This window comes from Eublepharis macularius, chromosome 1, assembly GCF_028583425.1.
Source record: "Eublepharis macularius isolate TG4126 chromosome 1, MPM_Emac_v1.0, whole genome shotgun sequence".
NCBI lineage: Eukaryota > Metazoa > Chordata > Lepidosauria > Squamata > Eublepharidae > Eublepharis > Eublepharis macularius.
In genome coordinates this window covers 230,893,714-230,914,216 of record NC_072790.1, presented here as the reverse complement: position 1 = coordinate 230,914,216, position 20,503 = coordinate 230,893,714, and the positions used below count along the sequence as shown (strand labels likewise).

At 45.9% G+C, this 20,503-nt stretch overlaps 1 protein-coding gene across 1 annotated transcript in view; it reads right to left on the bottom strand.

Annotated features, from left to right (window-relative positions):
• The window catches only part of BCAN (brevican), a 40,391-nt gene extending 32,722 nt beyond the window's left edge, over window positions 1–7,669 (bottom strand). The window contains exons 1-5 of the mRNA XM_054973024.1: window positions 7,588–7,669; window positions 5,552–5,944; window positions 2,755–2,929; window positions 1,588–1,715; window positions 569–862 (exon numbers count right to left, since the gene is read on the bottom strand). Of these exons, the coding sequence (XP_054828999.1) occupies window positions 569–862; window positions 1,588–1,715; window positions 2,755–2,929; window positions 5,552–5,944; window positions 7,588–7,669 (1,072 nt within the window). The remainder of the gene's footprint in view (window positions 1–568; window positions 863–1,587; window positions 1,716–2,754; window positions 2,930–5,551; window positions 5,945–7,587) is intronic.
• Window positions 7,670–20,503: the final 12,834 nt, after the last annotated feature.

Genomic DNA, 20,503 nt, shown 5'->3' with positions numbered 1-20,503 from the left:
TGGATTACAGACAAGACATGTCCATTCCCTACTCCTAGATTTAACTGCAAGAGACTTTAGAGAGGAAGCTGCACCCTGAGGAATCCTAAGGAATTCCATCAAGAGCAAAAAAATGGATAAAATACGAAGAAAGAAGAAGAGGAGTTGGTTTTATACTCCACCCACTACCCGAAGGAGTCTTGGAGTGGCTTACAACCTTCCCTTCCTCTCTCCACAACAATCACCCTGTGATGTGAGTAGGGCTGAGAGAGTTCTGAGAGGAACATATAATAACATGTTCAAGGAACATATAATAATATGTCCAAGGAGCATATAACAACAACAACAATATAACATTCAATTCATATACCACCCTTCAAGATGACTTAACGCCCACTCAGAGCGGTTTACAAAGTATGTTATCATTATCCCGACAACAACAATCACCCTGTGAGGTAGGTGGGGCTGAGAGAGCTCTGAGAGATCTGTGATCAACCCAAAGTCACCTAGCTGGCTTCAAGTGGAGGACTGGAGGAGTGGGGAACCAGACTTGGCAATTTTAACCATCCCAGAAGGAGGATATATTTACCTCTAAAACAGTACACGTCATATTTGCTGTGGGGATCTGGAAACCCAGTTTGATTGCGAAAGAGGAAGATGGTCTTGACCCCTGGCACATTCCCCCCACACTTCTCTCGTGGGGTCACAATGGGGTAGCGCACACTCCCATCTTCCAACCAGCCAGGGTTGCAGTGGTCCAGCCCCTCATTCCATGCTGCATACAGTTGGCCCGTTGTTGCTATCTCCGCTCCCAGAGACTGACACTCATCTTTGGCCTCTTCCCAAGTGAATTTCTCTTGAGAGCTCACCACAAACAGCTCTCCTGCAAGAACGGAAACCAGTCATTTACTTCTAAAAAGAAACAAAAGAAGTCGCCAAGCCTAATTTCCCCCCAAGAATTCCAGAGGGGAAGACCCACACAGACCCAGCCCATTACAAATTCACAGAAATGAAAGTTCACACATATCTAAGGCGAAACTTCCAATCCAAGTCCTCTCATGGACAAGGGCAAATGCTGCCGCCACATCCTACAGTGCAAATTGGGACATGATGGTAAAGCCCTAATTCTCATACCCCCCTGAAGCCCCTTTACTATCACACATCACTGTTTTGTGCCTCAGAAGCTGCCCCAACACACCATGGCCGTTTCCACACGGCTTACCTTATTCTGCAAAATAGCGAAATCTTGCGCGAAATCTCGCGAGAAGATGCTGTTATCACGCGAGAAGACACGATAACAGCGTCTTCTCGTGAGATTTTGCACAAGATTTCGCTATTTTGCAGAATAAGGTAAGCCGTGTGGAAATGGCCCATGTGCTGACGCTGGCCCTGTTCCTGGGATTATGAAATGGACAGAGCTCTCAAGCACACAGCAAGCCATTGTACACAGCTAGTACATTGCATTCGGCACTGAATCTCTTGTTTGTGCAAGCATACGGCAGGAGGCTGTCTGAATCCCCCCGAAGAAACAAGCAGGCCACTTCCAGTTCTCAAAGCCCCATTATAATAACAAAGAATATTCTTTATTTTTGTCAGCAATATAATTACCATACAGTTCTTCTGCGTAGCAATATACATCATACATATCTTCTGGGTCCACTACACCATAGTTACGAACTCCAGGGAACCCGTCCATGTCCCCATAACACGCTTCACGAGGGATCTGTATAGGGTATCTAGGGATATGAACAGTGCTTGGTTTTCATTGGGGTACAATGCACACGTGCCAATCCAACTTAAGACAACCCAGGGCTACATTTGCTGTCCCAGGGTTGCTGGCTGTGACCTGTCTACCCTAGGTCAAGTCCTTGTTATCTTAGATTTCTCCAAGAACAGATTTTAAGCAGACCATTGAACCCTTTTGGTCAGAGAGCATTGTCGCAGGATCACTTTGGGATCAGCTGGTACTTTGGCCGTTTCCACACGGCTTACCTTATTCTGCAAAATAGCGAAATCTCACGTGAAATCTCGCGAGAAGACATTATCGCACGAGAAGATGCTGTTATCGCGCGAGAAGACGCGATAACAGCGTCTTCTCGTGAGATTTCGCGAGATTTCTCATGAGATTTTGCGCAAGATTTCTCGTGAGATTTTGCGCAAGATTTCGCTGTTTTGCAGAATAAGGTAAGCCATGTGGAAACGGCCTTTATCCTGCTCAGCCACAGAAGTTTTTAGTGGATTGGGCCCTATACTACACTTGATTCTCAGGCTCACTATTAACATTACTAGCACTGTAATGGAAAACATTCTGTTTCCATATTTGTCTGACTTGTCCACCATAATTTCTGGAAATTTCATCTCTCTCCATCCCACATTGATCTCCCTTCCTCATCTTGCTTGGCTATTTGGATTCCTACTGCATATTAACAGTGTTCCTTGATTCTTTCCTCCCCTCTTTAACTTTGTGTGTGTGTTTTACCCAATGGGGTATGGACAGATTCTTCTGTATCTAAACAGAAGAAAAGTGGATGGGATGAAATTGCTTAACCCTGTGATTTTCCAGGTAAGGATCGCCCTTCCCTGACCTGCTTTTTCATCCATGGTGGAAAATTATAGGAAAGATGCAGCTTGGAGTGGGCAACTTGGACCAGGAAAATTACCTGAACAGAAATGGTGAAGGAGACTTTCTCTGCACACCTGCTCAGAGGCAACCCACTGTTTGGGGTTTAAAAAAAAACAGAGGAAGGGCTTTGTTTAAACATCTGTCTCATGTACCTGACAGTTTGGTCTGCAATCCAGCCTGCATCGCACTGCTCATAGCCGCTGAGGTAGGCAGCATAGAGCTGTTCTGGGGTTGCAATCTCAGCATCTATTCTCGCACAAGCTTCTTGGGCCTTGGCAAAGGTGTATGCATAGCGGGAAGTGCCTTCTCGGTAAAGAAACACAACTCCTAGAAGTCGAGAGAAGATCATTAATAAAGATAGGCTTTGATTGTAGGCCAGTGAAAGGTCCTTTTATCAATGCACACGTGCTAGTCGTTTTTTGAGTCATGTTTAGCAAAGTGCAACACATTGGATTTAAGACTTGAGGAAGAAGATCCTGAAACTAGCTTGAATTAAAAAAGAAAGCCTCCCTCCTTCATGTCATCGCCCCGCCCGCTCATGACTTCCTGCATACAAAGATCACGGGATATGGTAGGGGTTGGGAAGATCTTGGAGATTTGGGGGTGGAGCCTGGGGAAGGCAGGGTATGATGTCATAGGGCCAAGCTACAAGTGACAAATGACACTTGCCTGGCAAGTGAACAGACTCGCGTATATGCTTCCCTGTTCACTTGCCATTCACTTGCGCTCCACTTGATCAAGTGGAGAGCAAGTGAATGGCAAGTGAACAGGGAAGAATACATGGGAGTCTGTTCACTTGCCAGGCAAGTGTCATTCACCACTTGTAGCTTGGCCCATAGAGTCCACCTTCTAAAGCAGCCGTTTCCTCCAGGGAAACTGATCGCTGCTGTCTGGAGATCAGTTGTAATTCCAGGAGAACTCCAGGCCCCACTTGGGATTAGTAACTCTACTTAACATAGTAATGTATGAGTTGAGGGTTCTCCTCAATTCCTGTATGGCCAGCGCCTGATTTGTTGCAGGACCATGCGTGGAGAAAGGGTTTCAGACTCCCCCTCCCCCATGCTATTTTCCCAACCTGAAACAGTCCAGGGGGAGCTCTCTGGCCTGTTGAGACTCCCCATATGTATCTCAGGGATACATTTTCCCCAAACAGCACCCTTTCTCTGGGAAGGCTGGGAAAGTGGAAAGCCCCTTCTCCGTGTGCAACATGGTCCTGATCCAACAGGAATTGAGGAAAATCTGCAAATGACATGCAACTGTATTAACAATGGCACCGGGGCGGGGGGCACCAGACCCATCCTTTGCACTTTATAGTGTGCCATGTTATTATCATCTGTTGAACTAGATGTTATAGATCCAGAGGAGTTAGCCGTGTTAGTCTGTAGTAGCAAAATCAAAAAGAGTCCAGTAGCACCTTTAAGACTAACCAATTTTATTATAGCGTAGGAAGAGGAGTCTCACAGCCAAAATTCATGCAGTAAGAAGGCTGTTTCGGGGGGCTGCAGCAACAAGGAGAATGAGACCACCCATCTTCCCCCTTTTGTCAGACGAACGGTGGATACAATCCCCTGAGTGGGATGAAATGGACTTGGGCCTGACTTTTGAAAAGAGGGAATTTGTAGGTGCAAGGGTGAGAGCTAAATGCCTCTTGCTTCCATGGAGCATTCTCAGTAAGCACCAGGGCTTTTTTTTCTGGGAAAAGAGGTGGTGGAACTCAGTGGGTTGCCCTCAGAGAAAATGGTCACATGGCTGGTGGCCCCGCCCCCTGATCTCCAGACAGAGGTGAGTTTAGATTGCCCTCCGCACTGCTTGGTGGCGCAGAGGGCAATCTCAACTCCCCTCTGTCTGGAGATCAGGGGGCGGGGCCACCAGCCATGTGACCATTTTCAAGAGGTTCCGGAACTCCGTTCCCCCTGAAAAAAAGCCCTGGTAAGCACTCCTGGATAAGGAGTACATGTCTACACAGAAAGCATCAAGTTCCACTCTTACAGTTTGGAACTTGATGGTGGTGGAAAGTACTATCAAGTCATAATTGACCTATGGCGACCTCTGCTGGCAAGAGCCTAACAGAAGTGGTTTTCCATTGTCTGCCTCTGCATAGCAGCCCTGATCTTCTTTGGAGGTCTCTCATTCAATTGCTATCCAAGGCTGGCCCTGCTTAGCTTCTGAGATCTGACGAGATCAGGCTTGCCAGGGCTTGCATTTTTTTCCATATAATATATTTTATTTAGAAAAACAAAATAATAATATAGGGATACAGAAAGAAAAAAAGAGATTGTATAACATAGTTCTATAAATCAGCAACAGCTACATATAACAGAATATATAAACCCCAAAGTATAAACCCCACCATACCCTTACTTACTTACATTAAAATACATGTATATTCAACATTTTAAATTACAAATTTGATAACTTATCCATTTTACTGATAATTTTTCTTAATTTCCAGCTACATAATAAAAAAAAGCATTCCATTTTTGGTTGTTGTGGGTTTTCCGGGCTGTATTGCCGTGGTCTTGGCATTGTAGTTCCTGACGTTTTGCCAGCAGCTGTGGCTGGCATCTTCAGAGGTGTAGCACCAAAAGATAGAGATCTCTCAGTGTCACAGTGTGACACTGTCCACACTGTGACACTGAGAGATCTCTATCTTTTGGTGCTACACCTCTGAAGATGCCAGCCACAGCTGCTGGCGAAACGTCAGGAACTACAATGCCAAGACCACGGCAATACAGCCCGGAAAACCCACAACAACCATTGTTCTCCGGCCGTGAAAGCCTTCGACAATACATTCCATTTTTCCTGAAATTCTAGGATTGGCCTATTATGTATATAAGATGTTAATTTTGCCATTGACACATATTCATCCAGGGCTCGCATTTTGATATGGGGACTTAATTCTGACCCCCCCTCTGCCCCCAAAACATTTTAGAGAGTGAGCAATGTTACCTTTCACCTTCACCTCTAGAAGATCATGGCCATCCTCAATCCCATGTTGCACATCACAGCGGTAGACCCCAGAATCATTGGATCGCAGTTCAGTCAAGACCAAGGTAGCATCTGTAGGTGAATCCGGATAGAACGGTAGGGAGACTCGGTCGCGGTAAGCTTCATTTACCTTCACTTTCAGGCCCCGAGCCACCAGGATCTCAGCTTCCCTGCCTTCTGTGATGAAGGTCCATTTCACACGAGGTGCCCCCTGGACAGCCCGGCGCCCTGCAGTTCCAGAAGTGGGCAGTGGGTGCAAATAAGTAACATGGCAAGGGATGGTAAGGCTGCCAGAGAGCACAGCTCGTACCGGTGGATATCTGGAAATGGAGACTCGCAGCGCTTTGAGGTCATCTGCAGGCGAGAAGCAAATAAGGTTAAATTTACTACAAGGCATTATTCTCTTAAAGTTCCTTTAACTGGAACAATGCTTAACAGCTCTGCTACCTGATAGACAAGGAAATAACTATAAAACGGCCTCATATGCATTTAAATGTTGTTCAGTTAACATGGATACATTCCTATTTGGAGTGTTCAGGTCTGGTGGATAAAGTGTTAGAGATTCTGAAGTAAGATACATCCACTACATATTCCTACCATCTTTAAAAAATCCATCTTGCCAAGAAAGCCTACATATAAGGAGGGAATAGTGATGGGGTTGCCAGGTTTCCGGTCTTCACCTGAACAGTTCAGTATTTTTGTGGGCTGTCCAGGGGAAACATAGGCTGATTCCGCACACATTGGATAATGCACTTCCAATCCTCTTTATAGATCATTTGGAACGGATTTTTTTGTGTGCGGAACAAAAAATCCACCTCAAATGATTGATAAAGTGCATTGAAAGTACATTATCCAACGTGTGTGGAATCAGCCATAGTTAAAATACAGGATATCTAAATGACTGGTAGTACTGTGTCGAGAAGGAGTGGCTGGCCTCTAGGATGCATGAGTTGGCAGAAGGTCCAGCAGGTCTTTGTTTGTTGCCTCCACCTCCTCCCTCTTCTCGCCTGGTCACTCAGCCTCCTCTGCTACCCGGGGAGTGACCAGCCAGCCCAGCCACCTGGCCTCCTACACACTGCCACCCAGGGCAGATAGCTGGCCAGCCTGCCCCCCGCCCCAGCTTCCTGTGAGGCACCACCCAGAAGTGGCCAGCCAGCCCTTCCCCCTGAAAGTGGAGGCAGCGGATGACGTCATTTCCGGTAGTGACATCATTGGGCTGAGCCAGGAGCTCATTCATGAGTGAACATCATTCTTCAGTTGAGTGCAGCCCCCCCTCTCCCTGAGGTTTGGTATTTTTCTGGACCTCATCTGGCAACCTTATATGGTGGCCAAGGCCTTCTCTAAAGGCTGGAGCAGGGTTTTGTCTTGGTGAGTAGTCTCAGTGGATTTGTAAGACTTTAAAATGAAAGCCGAGTATTCAGACAAGGGACATATCTATCACAATCTTTTATTTTGCCTTTCCTCCAATGAGCTCATGGCTTTCCTGCTTAAGGTTGCCAACCTTCAGGTGGGACCTGGAGATCTTCTGGATTTACAGCTGATCTCCAAATGACAGAGATCAGTCTCCTATTGAAAATGGCTGCTTGGGAGGGTGGACTCTATGGGATTATGCCCTGCTGAAGACCCTCCCCTTCCTAAACCCTGCCCTTCCTCAGATCCACCCCCAAATTTCCAGGAGTTTCCCAAACTGGAGTTGACAACACTATTCCCACTCCTTCATTCACTCTCACAATAGCCCATGAAGAAGACTTAGATGGGGGAGAGGGCAAGGTCATCCAGTGAGCTTCATTAGCTGCACTGAGATGGGAACCCAATCTTCCCTGGGCTTGGCCTTCACTTCTAACCATTCCTCCTGCTGGTTCTCTCTGGCACATTCATTCATATATGTAGCCCCAGTACCGCCACCACCCGCTCTGGCAAGCTGAAGTGTTAAAGCCCAAGACCAGTTCCCCGCCATGATCTGCTGATTACATGGATCAGCCCTGAGACAGGTTTACCTGGGCTTTCTCTGGAGAAGCTGAATGTGCTTGTGGAAACAACCTGGGCAAACACAGAGAATATCAACAGGATGCAAGCCATTCTGGTTTCTGCTAGAGAGAGGGGACAATACAAAAGAAATCAGAAAGAGAGACAGCGATCACATAACGCAAGCAACAGTTAATTCCAAAACGTTTCTTTGTGCCCTGAATGAAAGTAGAATCTGTACCCAAGAGGGTAGAGCACTTGCCCTATTTGCTCCTGCCATTTCTAAGTAAAATGTACTGGAAAAGATGGCACTGTGGTCCATCGGAATAGAAAACGGGCTAGATGGACCAGCGGCTCACTTCAACTGCTTCAAACTTGTCTGGGGAGGGAATGAGACTTAGAGGAATTGGCACTTGAATGTAGAAGGTTCTAGGTTCGGCCCCAGGCATCATCAAGAATCTGAGAGCCAAGCTACAAGTGACTCCTGACACAGGTTGAACACTTGTCAGCTTCCCTCAAGTTTTGATGGGAAATGTAGGCAGCTTGGCGGGATGTTGGACAAGTGACAGTTGAAAAGTCCATTGGACAGCAGTCAGAGAGCCAAGCCGCAAGACCAGGATGCCTACATTTCCCATCAAAACTTGAGGGAAGCTGACAAGTGTCCAACCTGTGCCAGGCGTCACTTGTAGCTTGGCTCTCAGGCAGCAGGTCTTGGGAAATATCTTTTTCTTCCCTGGGCGCTGCTGGTGGTTAGAACAGAAAGTAATGAGCTTGGTGGACTAATGCTCTGATTCGGCATAAGGCGGTTTCATATGTTCAACTGTATTCCCCTGATTTATTAAAGAACTAGAGTCCTATCCTGGAAATAGAAGAAATGATTCATACACATTTTACCTTGCCAGAAAGCATCCGACCAAACAAAAAGACCAATCATAAAGGGTTGGTGATGTGTGACTGTAAGATAAATCAAAACATGATATAACTATCTATTGAAGATTTCAACTCATCCCATCTCAGATGTACAACAAATTGTTTCTGGGGTGGGAGATCTCCCGCTGTTGGGGAAGGCAATATTTCTATACATTCCCCTTATGCAAATTTGCTAGCAAATTCTAATTTATACTAGTTTTTTAAATTTTATTTAACATTTACCATTATGGTGTTCTATGCAACCTGAAAGCAAATGGCAAACACAGATACCAATAGATACTGATCCAATAATCCCAGTTTTAATATCAGTTATGCACAATTTAGTATCAGTCATGCACACCTACAAATACCTTTGAAACTCTACAAGGTGGCCCAATATAACACTGGCCTACCTAGTATTGTCTGCTCTGATTAGGTTACCAACCTTCAGGTGAGGCCAGATCTCTTTCTCCAGAAATTACAACTGATCTCCAGACCGCAGAGATCAATTCCCCTGGAAGAAAGGGCAGCTTCAGAGGGTAAATTAATGGCATCACATTACTTCTGAGTTCCCTCCATTCCCAAAACTCTGTCCTTCCCCAGGCTCCAAATCTCCAGGAATTCCCCAGAGTTGGCAACCCTAGGGCATCAGCTATCCAAAAGTCTCCAAGCAGAGAGATATTTCCCAGTCCTGCTGCTGCCTAAAATCTGGTGCCAGGGATTAGTCTTTGAGCGACAACCCTTCCCTGCTTATCCTTTGCTCCGTTTTTTATCCCTTTTTGTATTCTGTGCTTTGGTTTCATCTTAGGCATCTCATAATACCTGATAAGAGAAACCAACATTCTTGGCGTTGTAGCCATGCTTCTTTTTGGAGCAAGGCAGTAAGCTGCCAGTAGGCCATTGAAGTCTTGCTTGCAAATCAACAGCTGTCAAAGAAAATGTCAGCCGGTAAAAGACATTTCACTGGCACACTCTGTTCCCTCTATGCTCTTCTGTCTGTTTGTCTGTCTGGACAAGATTCTTCTCGAGGGCAGAGTACTTTCTTTGTGCCCTTTCATCCATGACTGTCTGAGGCATTTCTGCATGATGGAACTGGTTTCCTTTGCTTCATTTAACATATTCCCCTAGATCTTTTAAAAAGGCTTGGCCGGGCTCGTAACATTCAGAACCTTTGGCATTTGAAAAAGATTGTTTCATCCCAGAGTCCTGACACACTTTATATGGCAGGCAGGCACAGGCAGACCTGATCTGTAATGCATTCGGATTTTTAATTTCTCATGGAAATGTTCAGGTTTTGAAGCTGTACGCAGCTACTGTTGTCACTGGATTTTGCCGAAAGCAAAATTTTGAGAAGAATGTGCAAGTTGCTGCTATGATGAAAAATCCAAGAATCCCCTCCCCCAACAGAAAGCTGGGTTGGTTTGCTGTAGCAGACACAAAAGAGTGTCACATAGCACCTTAAAGAGCTGCCAAACAATTGTCATGTCATCCTTTGTGGACTAGAGCTCTGGTCTGCCATCGCTTGTGTGTGTGAGTGGGGGGGGGGTGTGCCCTCAAGTCAGATTTGACTTTTGGCAACCCCTGGTGGGGTTTTCATGGCAAGAAACTATCTCTGTAACCCTGGTCTTCATTGGAGGTCTCCCATCCAATTACTAACTAAGGCTGACCCTGCTTAGCTTCTGAGATTTGATGAGATCAGGCTCACCTGGGCTATCCAGGTCAGGACCTGCCACCACTTATGCCACAACAAATCAGCTGTTTTTTAAAGTGCTACCAGGACTTTCAGCTTTTCTGTATTTGTATCATTGCTCAGTTTCACTACGCACCACAGAGCGTTCCTCTTCACTTATATTTCAGCTAGGAGAATTTCTAAAATTAATTCTGGAATTCGAGAATGCACAGCCAACTAAAACTTTTAGCTCCTTTAGTTCATTTCCATCTTCCCTACACACCCATGTTACTGATGTGTACATGCACAATGAGAAAACATCACAAAAATGCAATCTTGGATGGGGTTGGATGCATGGCTATATCAAGATTGTTCTTGTTGTTTTTGTTGACAGTGCTCAAGAGCACATGCATGCGGCAATCAAATAACACAAAAAATAATTCGGATGTAATTATGCGTATAATTACTGTCCATAAATATTGGAAATCCCCCCCCCCCAAGTTTCTTAATCAATGCACATGTGCAAATTAATAATGTAGCGGTGTGGGAAAAATATAAATGTCACCATGGTATTTTAGTCCTTTGCTTGGAGAAATGAAGATCAAACTACACATTCCATCAGACATTTTATTTATTTATTCACGTCATTTAAAGTCCACCTTTCTCACTGAGACTCCTGATGAAGAAGATCCATGATCAGAGCCCCTAGTACTAGGTTGGGATTTGCAGTACTGAAGAAGGGGTGTATCCCTGAGCCCCGTGGCATTTCCCCAACCATGATAGGTTGCTAATGTTAGAGTGAGTGTTAAACTACGCTGCGGAATTAAACGCTGAGCTGGTCAGAGAGGCAAAAGCTTTATTTGAGGAAGTTACATACTTGAGGGAAAGGGGGAGAGATAGATCCTAGCTATCTGACTACATCTTGCAGAGACAGAGAAGAAGTGTGGCAGGAGAGAGAAGAAGCAGGATATTGCCCTGTTTAGCCCAATAGGAGACAAGACAAGGAAATGACCCCCAGGAAACAAGAGAGGTGCTACTCTCACTGTCCTAACTAAGTGATCCTTGCTGCCCCCTGCGTGGTAGGCTCTTCTTACTTCTTGCTGCTGCAGTACACCAGACATTGTTATTTCTAACACCCCTTCTCAATGTCTAGTGTACAAAGTCCACAAAGTTCAGTCTTTCTCGTAGACTTTGAAATTTCTCTTTGGCAAGTGGCTTGGTGAGGATGTCTGCTATCATTTCTTCTGTAGGGCAGTACTGTAGCTCAACAAGTCCATCTTCTTGCATATTTCTCACAATGTGATTCTTTATGTCGATGTGCTTGGTTCTTGATCCAATTCTTTCTGTATTTGCAAGCTTTATGCAAGATTGATTATCTTCAAGGAGTTGTATAGGTTTGGGTTCATTTATCCCAAAGTCTTCTAATAGTTGTAGAATCCACTTGAGTTCTTGGCATGCTTCTGCTGCTGATATGTATTCAGCTTCTGTAGTTGATGCCGCTACTAGGTCTTGCTTTCTGCTTGTCCAACTGATTGCTCCTCCACCATAAAAGAATACTCGTCCACTGGTAGACTTTCTGTCTGTGATGTCTTCTGCCCAGTCAGCATCCATGAATCCCACTAGTCTGGGATTGTCGCTTGCTGGTAGCTTGAGCTTCAGTTGTGCAGTACCTCTCAGGTATCTTGCCAGTCTTTTGACTGCTTGCCAGTCATTCACACTTGGTGATGCACTTTTCCTGCACAGTATTCCAACTGCTGCTGCTATGTCAGGTCTGGTCACTGTACTTATGTAGAGCAGTTTTCCAATTGCTTCTCTGTATACTTTGATGTTTCTCAGAGGTTCATTGTTTCCATTTTGTTTCAGGAAATCTGTTTCCATTGGAGTACATGTTGGTTTTCCATCTTTCATGTCCATGTAGTCTAGGAAATCCATGATCTTTTGCTTTTGATTGAGAAGATAGCTTCCATCTTCCTCTCGCTCTATTTGAACTCCAAGGTAAAAGCTGACATTTCCAAGACGCTTTACTTCAACCTCTTGGTTCAGGTGCTGAATTATTTCATCACAATCTTGTTGATCCTCATAACAAAGAAGAATATCATCTACATAAATCAGGATAAAAGTCCATTTGTTGTCTTTCTTTCTTGAGTACAGGCAGCGTTCTGCCCCGCCTTGCTTGAATCCTTCTTTGATGAGCATTTGGTTCAGTTTCTGATTCCAGGCTCTTGCAGCCTGTTTTAGTCCATAAATGCTCTTCTGCAGTTTGCATACAAGTCCTCTGTCTTTGGACTGTTCAAATCCAGGAGGCTGTGTCATATACACGTCTTCTTCCAGCTCTCCATGGAGAAACGCAGTTTTCACATCCAGATGCTCCACATGCATCTTCCTTGCGGCTGCTATGCTCAGTAGTGTTCTTACTGAAGTGTGTTTCACTACTGGTGCGAAGGTTTCATCATAGTCTTCTCCATACTTCTGGGAATATCCCTTTGCAACTAGTCTTGCTTTGTACTTTTGTACTTCTCCATCTGCATCACGTTTGGTTTTGAAAATCCATTTGCATCCTACTGTCCTTTTTCCAGGTGGTAGTTCTGTGAGAATCCATGTCTTGTTCTGGATCAGAGAGTCAATTTCCTCTTTTGCAGCTTTTCTCCATTTCTCTGCTTCTCTTGCTGGCATTCCTTCTATGTCTTCCCAGCTAGAAGGTTCTGGTACAGCTTCTGTTTTTGCCAGGTAAGAGAATTTCAGTGGTGGAACTCCTTTGTTTGCTCTGTCTGAGCGTCTGACACTTGGCTCTGCTTCCCCTTCTCTTTCTGTGGGCTCTGCAGGTGTCTCTTGCGTCTCAGTCAGGTCCCAGAGTTGCACAATCTCTGGCTGCTGTGCTGCATCAGTTTCCTTTGGTGTAGACTCTCTGGTGTCAGGCTTGCTTGCCTTCTCCTTTTCATCAATGTACACCACATGGCAGATCTTCACCGTGTCTGTCTCTGGGTTGAGGATTCGATATCCCTTGCATCCCAGTGCATATCCAACAAATATGCCTGCTTCTGTTCTGAGATCCATCTTAGACCTCTTTTTCTTCGGAACATAAGTGTAGGCCTTTGATCCAAACACTCTCAGATGCCTTACATTGGGCTTGCGGTTGTACCACAGTTCAAATGGTGTGCTGCTTGCACCCTTTGTAGGTAGCATGTTCTGCAGATAGGCAGCAGTGTTGATAGCTTCTCCCCAATATTTTTGAGGTAGCTGTGCTTCTTGCAGCATGCTCCTGCACATTTCTGTGAGAGAACGATTTTTCCTCTCTGCTATCCCGTTGAGTTCGGGGGTGTATGGCACGGTCAGGTGATGCTCTATTCCTTCAGCTGCTAGGAAGCTTGTCATCTCCTTCCCCACGTACTCGCCTCCATTGTCTGTGCGGATAGCCATTGGTTTTCTCTGGAATCTGTTCTGCACCATTGCTAGGTACACTTTGAATTTTTCCAGTACTTGGCTCTTTTCCTTGAGCAGGTAAATCACAGTAAATCTTGAAAAATCATCAGTAAAAGTCAGAAAGTACTTACTTCCACTGGGTGTTACTGTTCCCATGGGTCCACAGACATCACTGTGAATCAGCTCCAGTGGTCTTGTCGTCTGCTTCTCACTCTGTTTGGTGAAAGAAGGTCTTGTGCCTTTGGCTTGAATACAGCAAACACATTTCTCTGCATCAGGACATTTTCTCATTTGCAAATCATTAGTCAGATTCTGCCTTTCAAGCTGATATATATAATCCATATTAGCATGTCCAAGCCTTCTATGGATAAGACTAGTACAATTCTTGTGAGTGCACTTTTCAATTAAATTCACTGCGCCTTCAGAGCAATCCAGCATATACAGGCCATCCTCTAATGTGCCTTGTGCAATTAATTCACCATCATTGCTAATAAAACATTTCTCTCCTTTGAATACAGTCTCAATTCCTCTTTTGGCCATTGCAGAAACCGATATTAAATTAGATTTAAGTTCAGGTACGTATAGACAATCAGCGATCTGCACTTCTCTAGTTTGGCCACCGGGTAGTGCACAACATGCAGATACGGTCCCTTGTCCCCGAGCCGTTAAAGCCTCTCCATTTGCTGTATACAATTTGTCGTGGCTTTCTTTCATCTCATTAAAAAACTTCTCTTGATTGCATAGATGGTTAGTACACGCACTGTCAATTGCCCATTTGCATATGCTTTGATCAGTTTTACCAACATTTAAACAATTCTTATCAGATCTGCTTTTCCTTTGACCATCGGCATTAGGTGACTTAATGGCTGCATTAGCATTCCTAAAGCCCTTTGTTCCCGTCCCTCGTGGTGGCTTGCTTACTCTCTGTGAATCACGAAACCAACAGTCTTCCTTTAAATGTCCTTTCTTTCTGCAGACGCTGCAGGAGAAATCCCTTCTTGAACTGACTCTTAAAGCTAGCTCTCTTGGCTCACTTATATGATCCAGTTTGCTAAAACTTTCCTCTTGCAGTCTTGCAAGTACATAGTTTAAGCTTAAATTTTCTCTCATTTCCAACACATGTACAATGCTTGCATAAGATTGAGGAAGACTAGATAGCAAAATTATAGCTAGATCCTCATCCTGGATCTCCTTTCCAAGGGATCTTAATTTCTGTGTTAATTCCATGAAATTTGCAATATGATCTTTCAGTTTTTCCTGAGGCTTCATCTCAATCCGATACAATTGCCTCATTAGCAAAATTTTAGTTTTAATTGATTCTTGACTGTTTATTTCTAGAAGAGACGTCCACATTTGTCTAGAAGTGGGCTCATGAATTACTCTTATCAATTGTTTATCACTTAAAGCATTAATGATAATAGATCTTGCCTTATTGTCTTGCTTGACCCATTTGGCTTCCTTCTGAGGATCTCCAGTCGGTTTTTCATCTGTTACTGCAGACCAGACGTCCAGTTGAATAAGATGGGCTTTTATTCTTTCTGCCCAAAGATCATAGTTTCTCCCGTCTTGCAGTCGGTCGACCTGGAACCCCTGCTGTGCACTGTAGGAGTCAGCCATCTTTCCTCTATTGTCTGCCCTCTGTGCTTTAGCCTGCGGCTACGGCAGAACTTTTATTGCTCTCTCTTAACTTCAGCTTGCGTTAATTGCCTCTGGGCCCATAACCCTGTTAGAGCGAGTGTTAAACTATGCTGCGGAATTAAACGCTGAGCTGGTCAGAGAGGCAAAAGCTTTATTTGAGGAAGTTACATACTTGAGGGAAAGGGGGAGAGATAGATCCTAGCTATCTGACTACATCTTGCAGAGACAGAGAAGAAGTGTGGCAGGAGAGAGAAGAAGCAGGATATTGCCCTGTTTAGCCCAATAGGAGACAAGACAAGGAAATGACCCCCAGGAAACAAGAGAGGTGCTACTCTCACTGTCCTAACTAAGTGATCCTTGCTGCCCCCTGCATGGTAGGCTCTTCTTACTTCTTGCTGCTGCAGTACACCAGACATTGTTATTTCTAACAGCTAATTGGCCAGATTTCCATAGACATGACCAACCTTTTCCCCCTTCTGGCCAGTTGCCAGATGAGCTCCCCTCCCTTTCTTTTTATGTGGCAAAGCAAATTTGAAAGAGGCCAATTTTAAACTGTTTAGTGCCTTTTAACGCAAAGAAAATTCTGCTATTCCATTATGGCCTTTCCAGCCCTAGCTTTGCAGGCAATTTTAAGTTTCATTTTCAGCCCTGACTTTTTTGGGTGTCAGAAGGAGCTTCTCCAACAACACCATGGTTGTCTAGGGATTTTTCCTGCTTCTCTTTCTCTCCTGATATTTCCTCAGCCAGAGAAAGAGAGGATGCTGAACACCTTAGATGAATTACTATATTCTGCTGGTTCTGCCCGCCGGCTCTCAGCTCAATCCCTGGGCACGTAGGCTCCTCGAACCTACTGAGCATCACATTTTAAACCACTGGCACCACCTAGTGAGTTGATGGGGCAGGTCTCCTGCTGTACTCCTGGACCACGTGCCTTCTTCCCTACCACCATTCACCAAGCCAGCAGAGAAAAGAAGGGGGAAACAGCACAAGGCTACCATCTGATGCAGGATTCAACGTGAGGGGGGGACCTCGCTGATGACATAATGACATCTTTGTTGATGTGCGATCATTTCCAGCATAGCCAGAAGGGATGTCCATGCATTGCCTGCAATGTACTAGCATTTGTCCAAAACTCTATGGTTTAACCACAGAGTTTTGGCCAAATGCTAGACAGTCACTGGCAACACACTGACATCACTTCTCATTGTGCTGAAAGTAGGGTTGCCAGGTCCCCTTACCCTCCCAGCAGGAGGGGGGACCTGGCTCTTACCTTTCTTGGCATTTTGGCTACGCAATGATAGCACTTCCAGGAAATGTCATCACCGCTCAGGGCCTGGGAGCATGATAACATCACTCTCAGAAGTGACATTATTGTGCCACCCTGGGAGCATGCCCAGGAGGCCTGTTCCCCCACCTTTCCCCCTCCCCACTGGCCAGGTGAATGGTGGCAGGGGGCGGAGGGTGGGAACAGGGAGACCTGTGATCCCTAGCTGCAAGTGATCTCAGTGCATTGGGATGCTAATGAGTGCCCCTCCCATTTCCCACCCATTTTTCTTCCTCTATCCAGCTGAGTGGTGGTGGGAAGGGGCCACTGGGGGTGGGGAATGCCCAGCCCATAGTGGAACTTGGCAAGCAAGGCATCACACCAACATGTGCCTGTCACTTCCAGAGCAAAGCCAGAAGTGATGCTCTAGGATTCACCAAACTTGGGTGAATCCGAGAGCATTGCCTCAGTGCAATGATGTAAGGTTGCCATGCGCTCATTGGGGATAGGAGATCCCTGCCCCCATCAGACCTTGCTTGCTGGCACTCCAAAAACCAGTGGGAAAAAGAAAAAATGTTTAAAATTTGCCATCAGCAATAGCATGATGTCTCTTCCAGGAAAATCTGGATATGATGTCACGTCACAGTGGAAACTGCCAGAAACTCTATGGTAAAACTTCCATGGGAAGCCTGGCAGTGACATCAGTGCTCTCTAGGAATAACCAAAAACTCTATAGAGTTTTCGGCCATCCCTAGAATAACATGGTGTCACTTCTGGGTTTTCCCGGAAGTGACATCATACTGTCACTGATGGCTGCCCCCCTCCATGTCTCTGCCCCAACGGGGCTCCTTACAATGATGTCACTTTCAGTTTCATGGCGGACTTGAGGCTGCACATTGGTGCAATGCTGAAGAGCTTGTCCTGGCCCCCTAAATTCTTCTGCCAGGATGCCAGCTATGGTTGGCAAGCCTACAGTGATTGTTCCTACCCATTGCCAGATTTGTGCCTTCCAAGAATTGGCCACCCTTCCCAGGGAGGCTATTTGCTCTTTTTGCCTGTCTCCCCCACTCCTAATAGGGATCATTTTCCTGTCAAGGAACCAGTTTATTAAAGTTAATCCTCCCTTTCTCACTGCTAAGGTAAAGCCCTAATCCTTATTGCCCCGCCATTACTTTTGTTAAAGATTAAACTATACATTGGGGGAGATCTGATGAAGGATCGCCAAATGTAACATGTATTTTGGCCCTGAAACTTCAAGTCAGAACCTGAGAACTGGCAACCTTATGAACAAGCTCAGCAAAATAAGTTAAAACGGAAATTCTGAGGGAAATCCCTAATAAAAAAAATGGCTGTCTTTCCACTTTGTGGTTCCAGGGAGGTTTTTAATCTTGTCTCTTTAGAAGGGGTTCATTTGCAACAAATGGCTCCATTTGGGCTGCTATGGCCACCACCATGGCTGAGGCCTGGCGTGTGAGAGATAAACCCGCTTTCCTCAGTTTAGTCACAGAGTTGACTCTTTAAGATTCCATTCAGGCTCTCTCACTCTTTCCCGAAGAATGTCGGAGCCTGACCAAAGAACCTTTTATTTCCTCCCCTGTTTCTGAATACTCCTGGCACAAAAGAGGCGGCCCCCCACTCATAGCAGCCTTTTCTCTTCGAAAGAATAAATCTTAGCAGGTTCTCAGGCAATTAACACTGGCCTGGCCATATCTGCCTGCACTGATTCACTGCCAGCCATCTTTCTGCTATTGTCTCCTCTGGTTAAACTGAACCATGAACAGAGATGGACCAGGCAGAAAGAAAGACCTCCTAGGCCAGCTGTATCTGGTTAAGTACAATTTCAATTTCATTTATTCACTATTTAAAAATGCTTTTTGCCTCACCTTTTTCCTGCAAAGCAGGACACAAGTAGACTTACAATAAAAATTGTACTAAAAAGTTGCAGTAAAACCACAAAAAGCACTAAAATCTCTCAGTTTAAAGGCCAAAATTTTCCCTTCCTGTTATCCAACCTGATCTCCTGATTGTGTTAGGCTTTCCAGTTGCCTGCCGGTGGCAAACAGTCTCCTGGGGGCTTGCCCTGTTGCCCGCCAATCATTGGAAAACGGCGGAAAGTGGCAAATCCCACAGGTGTGCTCTTGGTGAGGTATGATGATGTCACTTCCCAAAGTGATGTCATTGTGTTGGCTGCAGGCGTGTTTCTATGTTTTGCTGGTGTCAATTTTGGTCCCAAATGGGCTGAATTGGCCCCACACAAAGCACAGCCATGGCTGGATGATGATGTCACTTCCTGGAAGTGATGTCATCATGCCCCGCCAGAAGCACTCCCACATTTAACACGCACACAAAGAAGCATCTCCCGGTATGTGCCAGGTCCCCCTTTCTCCCACCAGGAGGCTATAGGGACCTGGCAACCCTAGATTGTGCCCTTGGTAACTGGATGCATTTCAATTAATTGTGAAGCTTTCAAAATAGGCCTGCTAGGGGAAGGACATCTCCCATTCCCCAGCGGGTTTTACCTGATGGCACTCCAGTGGCCAGTGGGACAAAGAAAAAATATCACTGACAGTGTGATGTCACTTTTGGGGAAACCAGAATTGATGCCATGCCTGTCTAGGAATTTGCTGGAAACTCTATGGCAAATAGGGTTGCCAGGTGTTTGGTTTCCTCCCCAGACAGTACTGTTTTTCCTTGGATTATCTGGAGGAAACAGGGTTAAAATACTGGACAGCCCAGCGTCCTGCACTGGGGAAGTGGCCAGCCAGCCTACCTGGCTTTCTCCCTGTGTACCAGGGAAGTGGGCCAGCTAGCCAACCCACCCAGCCTCCTCCTTGAGCACTAGAGAAGAAGCCAGCCTGCTTGCTCATCCAGCCTCCTGCGCTCCAGCGAGAATGCCACTTTCGAGACATGACATCATCATGCTGGGCCCTGGGAATACTCATTGGTGAGTTCCGGGGGCCCCACCCATCTGGCAACTCAAATGGCAAAAACAGTGCCATTACTCATGATGTTCACCATCTTGTGTTCCCAAGCCTGCTTGTTGAAAGAGATACCAGTACTGTGAGAAAAACGCCAAGGGTAAAACTAAAGAGTTTTCAGCAATTCCTAGAGATGTATGAAATCACTCCTGGGAAAACCTGGACATGATGCCTGTCCTCTTTAGGAATTGCTGTAAACTTTAAAGTTTTACCATAGAGTTTCCAGTGATTCCCAAAAAGGCATGAGGTGATGTCCAGATTTTCCCAGAAGTGGACCCATTCCAGTCTGGCTTCCGTCCTGGCCATGGGACGGAGACAGCCTTGGTTGCCCTCACAGACGACCTTCGCAGGCATCTGGATCGAGGCGGGTCAGCGCTGCAAATGTTACTTGATCTCACAGCAGCGTTTGACACGGTTGACTATGATTTGTTGGCCAGCCGCCTTGCCGACGTGGGGATTAGGGGGACAGTCTTACAGTGGCTGGTCTCCTTTCTCCAGGGTCGAGGACAGAGGGTGGCGCTCGGGGGAGATCTATCGCCCCGTCACCCTTTGGTGTGTGGGGTTCCCCAAGGGGCAATACTCTCCCCGATGTTATTTAACATCTATATGCGCCCCCTCGCCCAGTTGGTGCGGAGGTTTGGGCTGGGTTGTCATCAATACGCGGATGACACCCAACTTTTTCTGTTGATGGCCGGCCGGCCAGACACAGCCCCAGACAATCTGGCCAGAGCTTTGGAGGCTGTGACGGCATGGTTGAAACAGAGCAGGCTGAAATTGAACCCAGTGAAGACGGAGGTCCTGCAGCTGGGACGGGGGCTGCCAGATGTTGGGATCCAGCTCCCTGCCCTGGATGGAAAGAGTCTGGGTGTGCTCCTGGATGCATCCCTATCGATGGAGGCCCAGGTCACAGCGGTTGCCAAGTCTGCATTTTTCCATCTTTGTCAGATCAGGCAACTTGCCCCCTACCTGACGCCCCAGGACCTGGCTACAGTGATCCATGCAACAGTCACCTCCAGGCTAGATTACTGTAACTCACTCTATGCTGGGCTACCCCTGGGCCTGATCCGGAA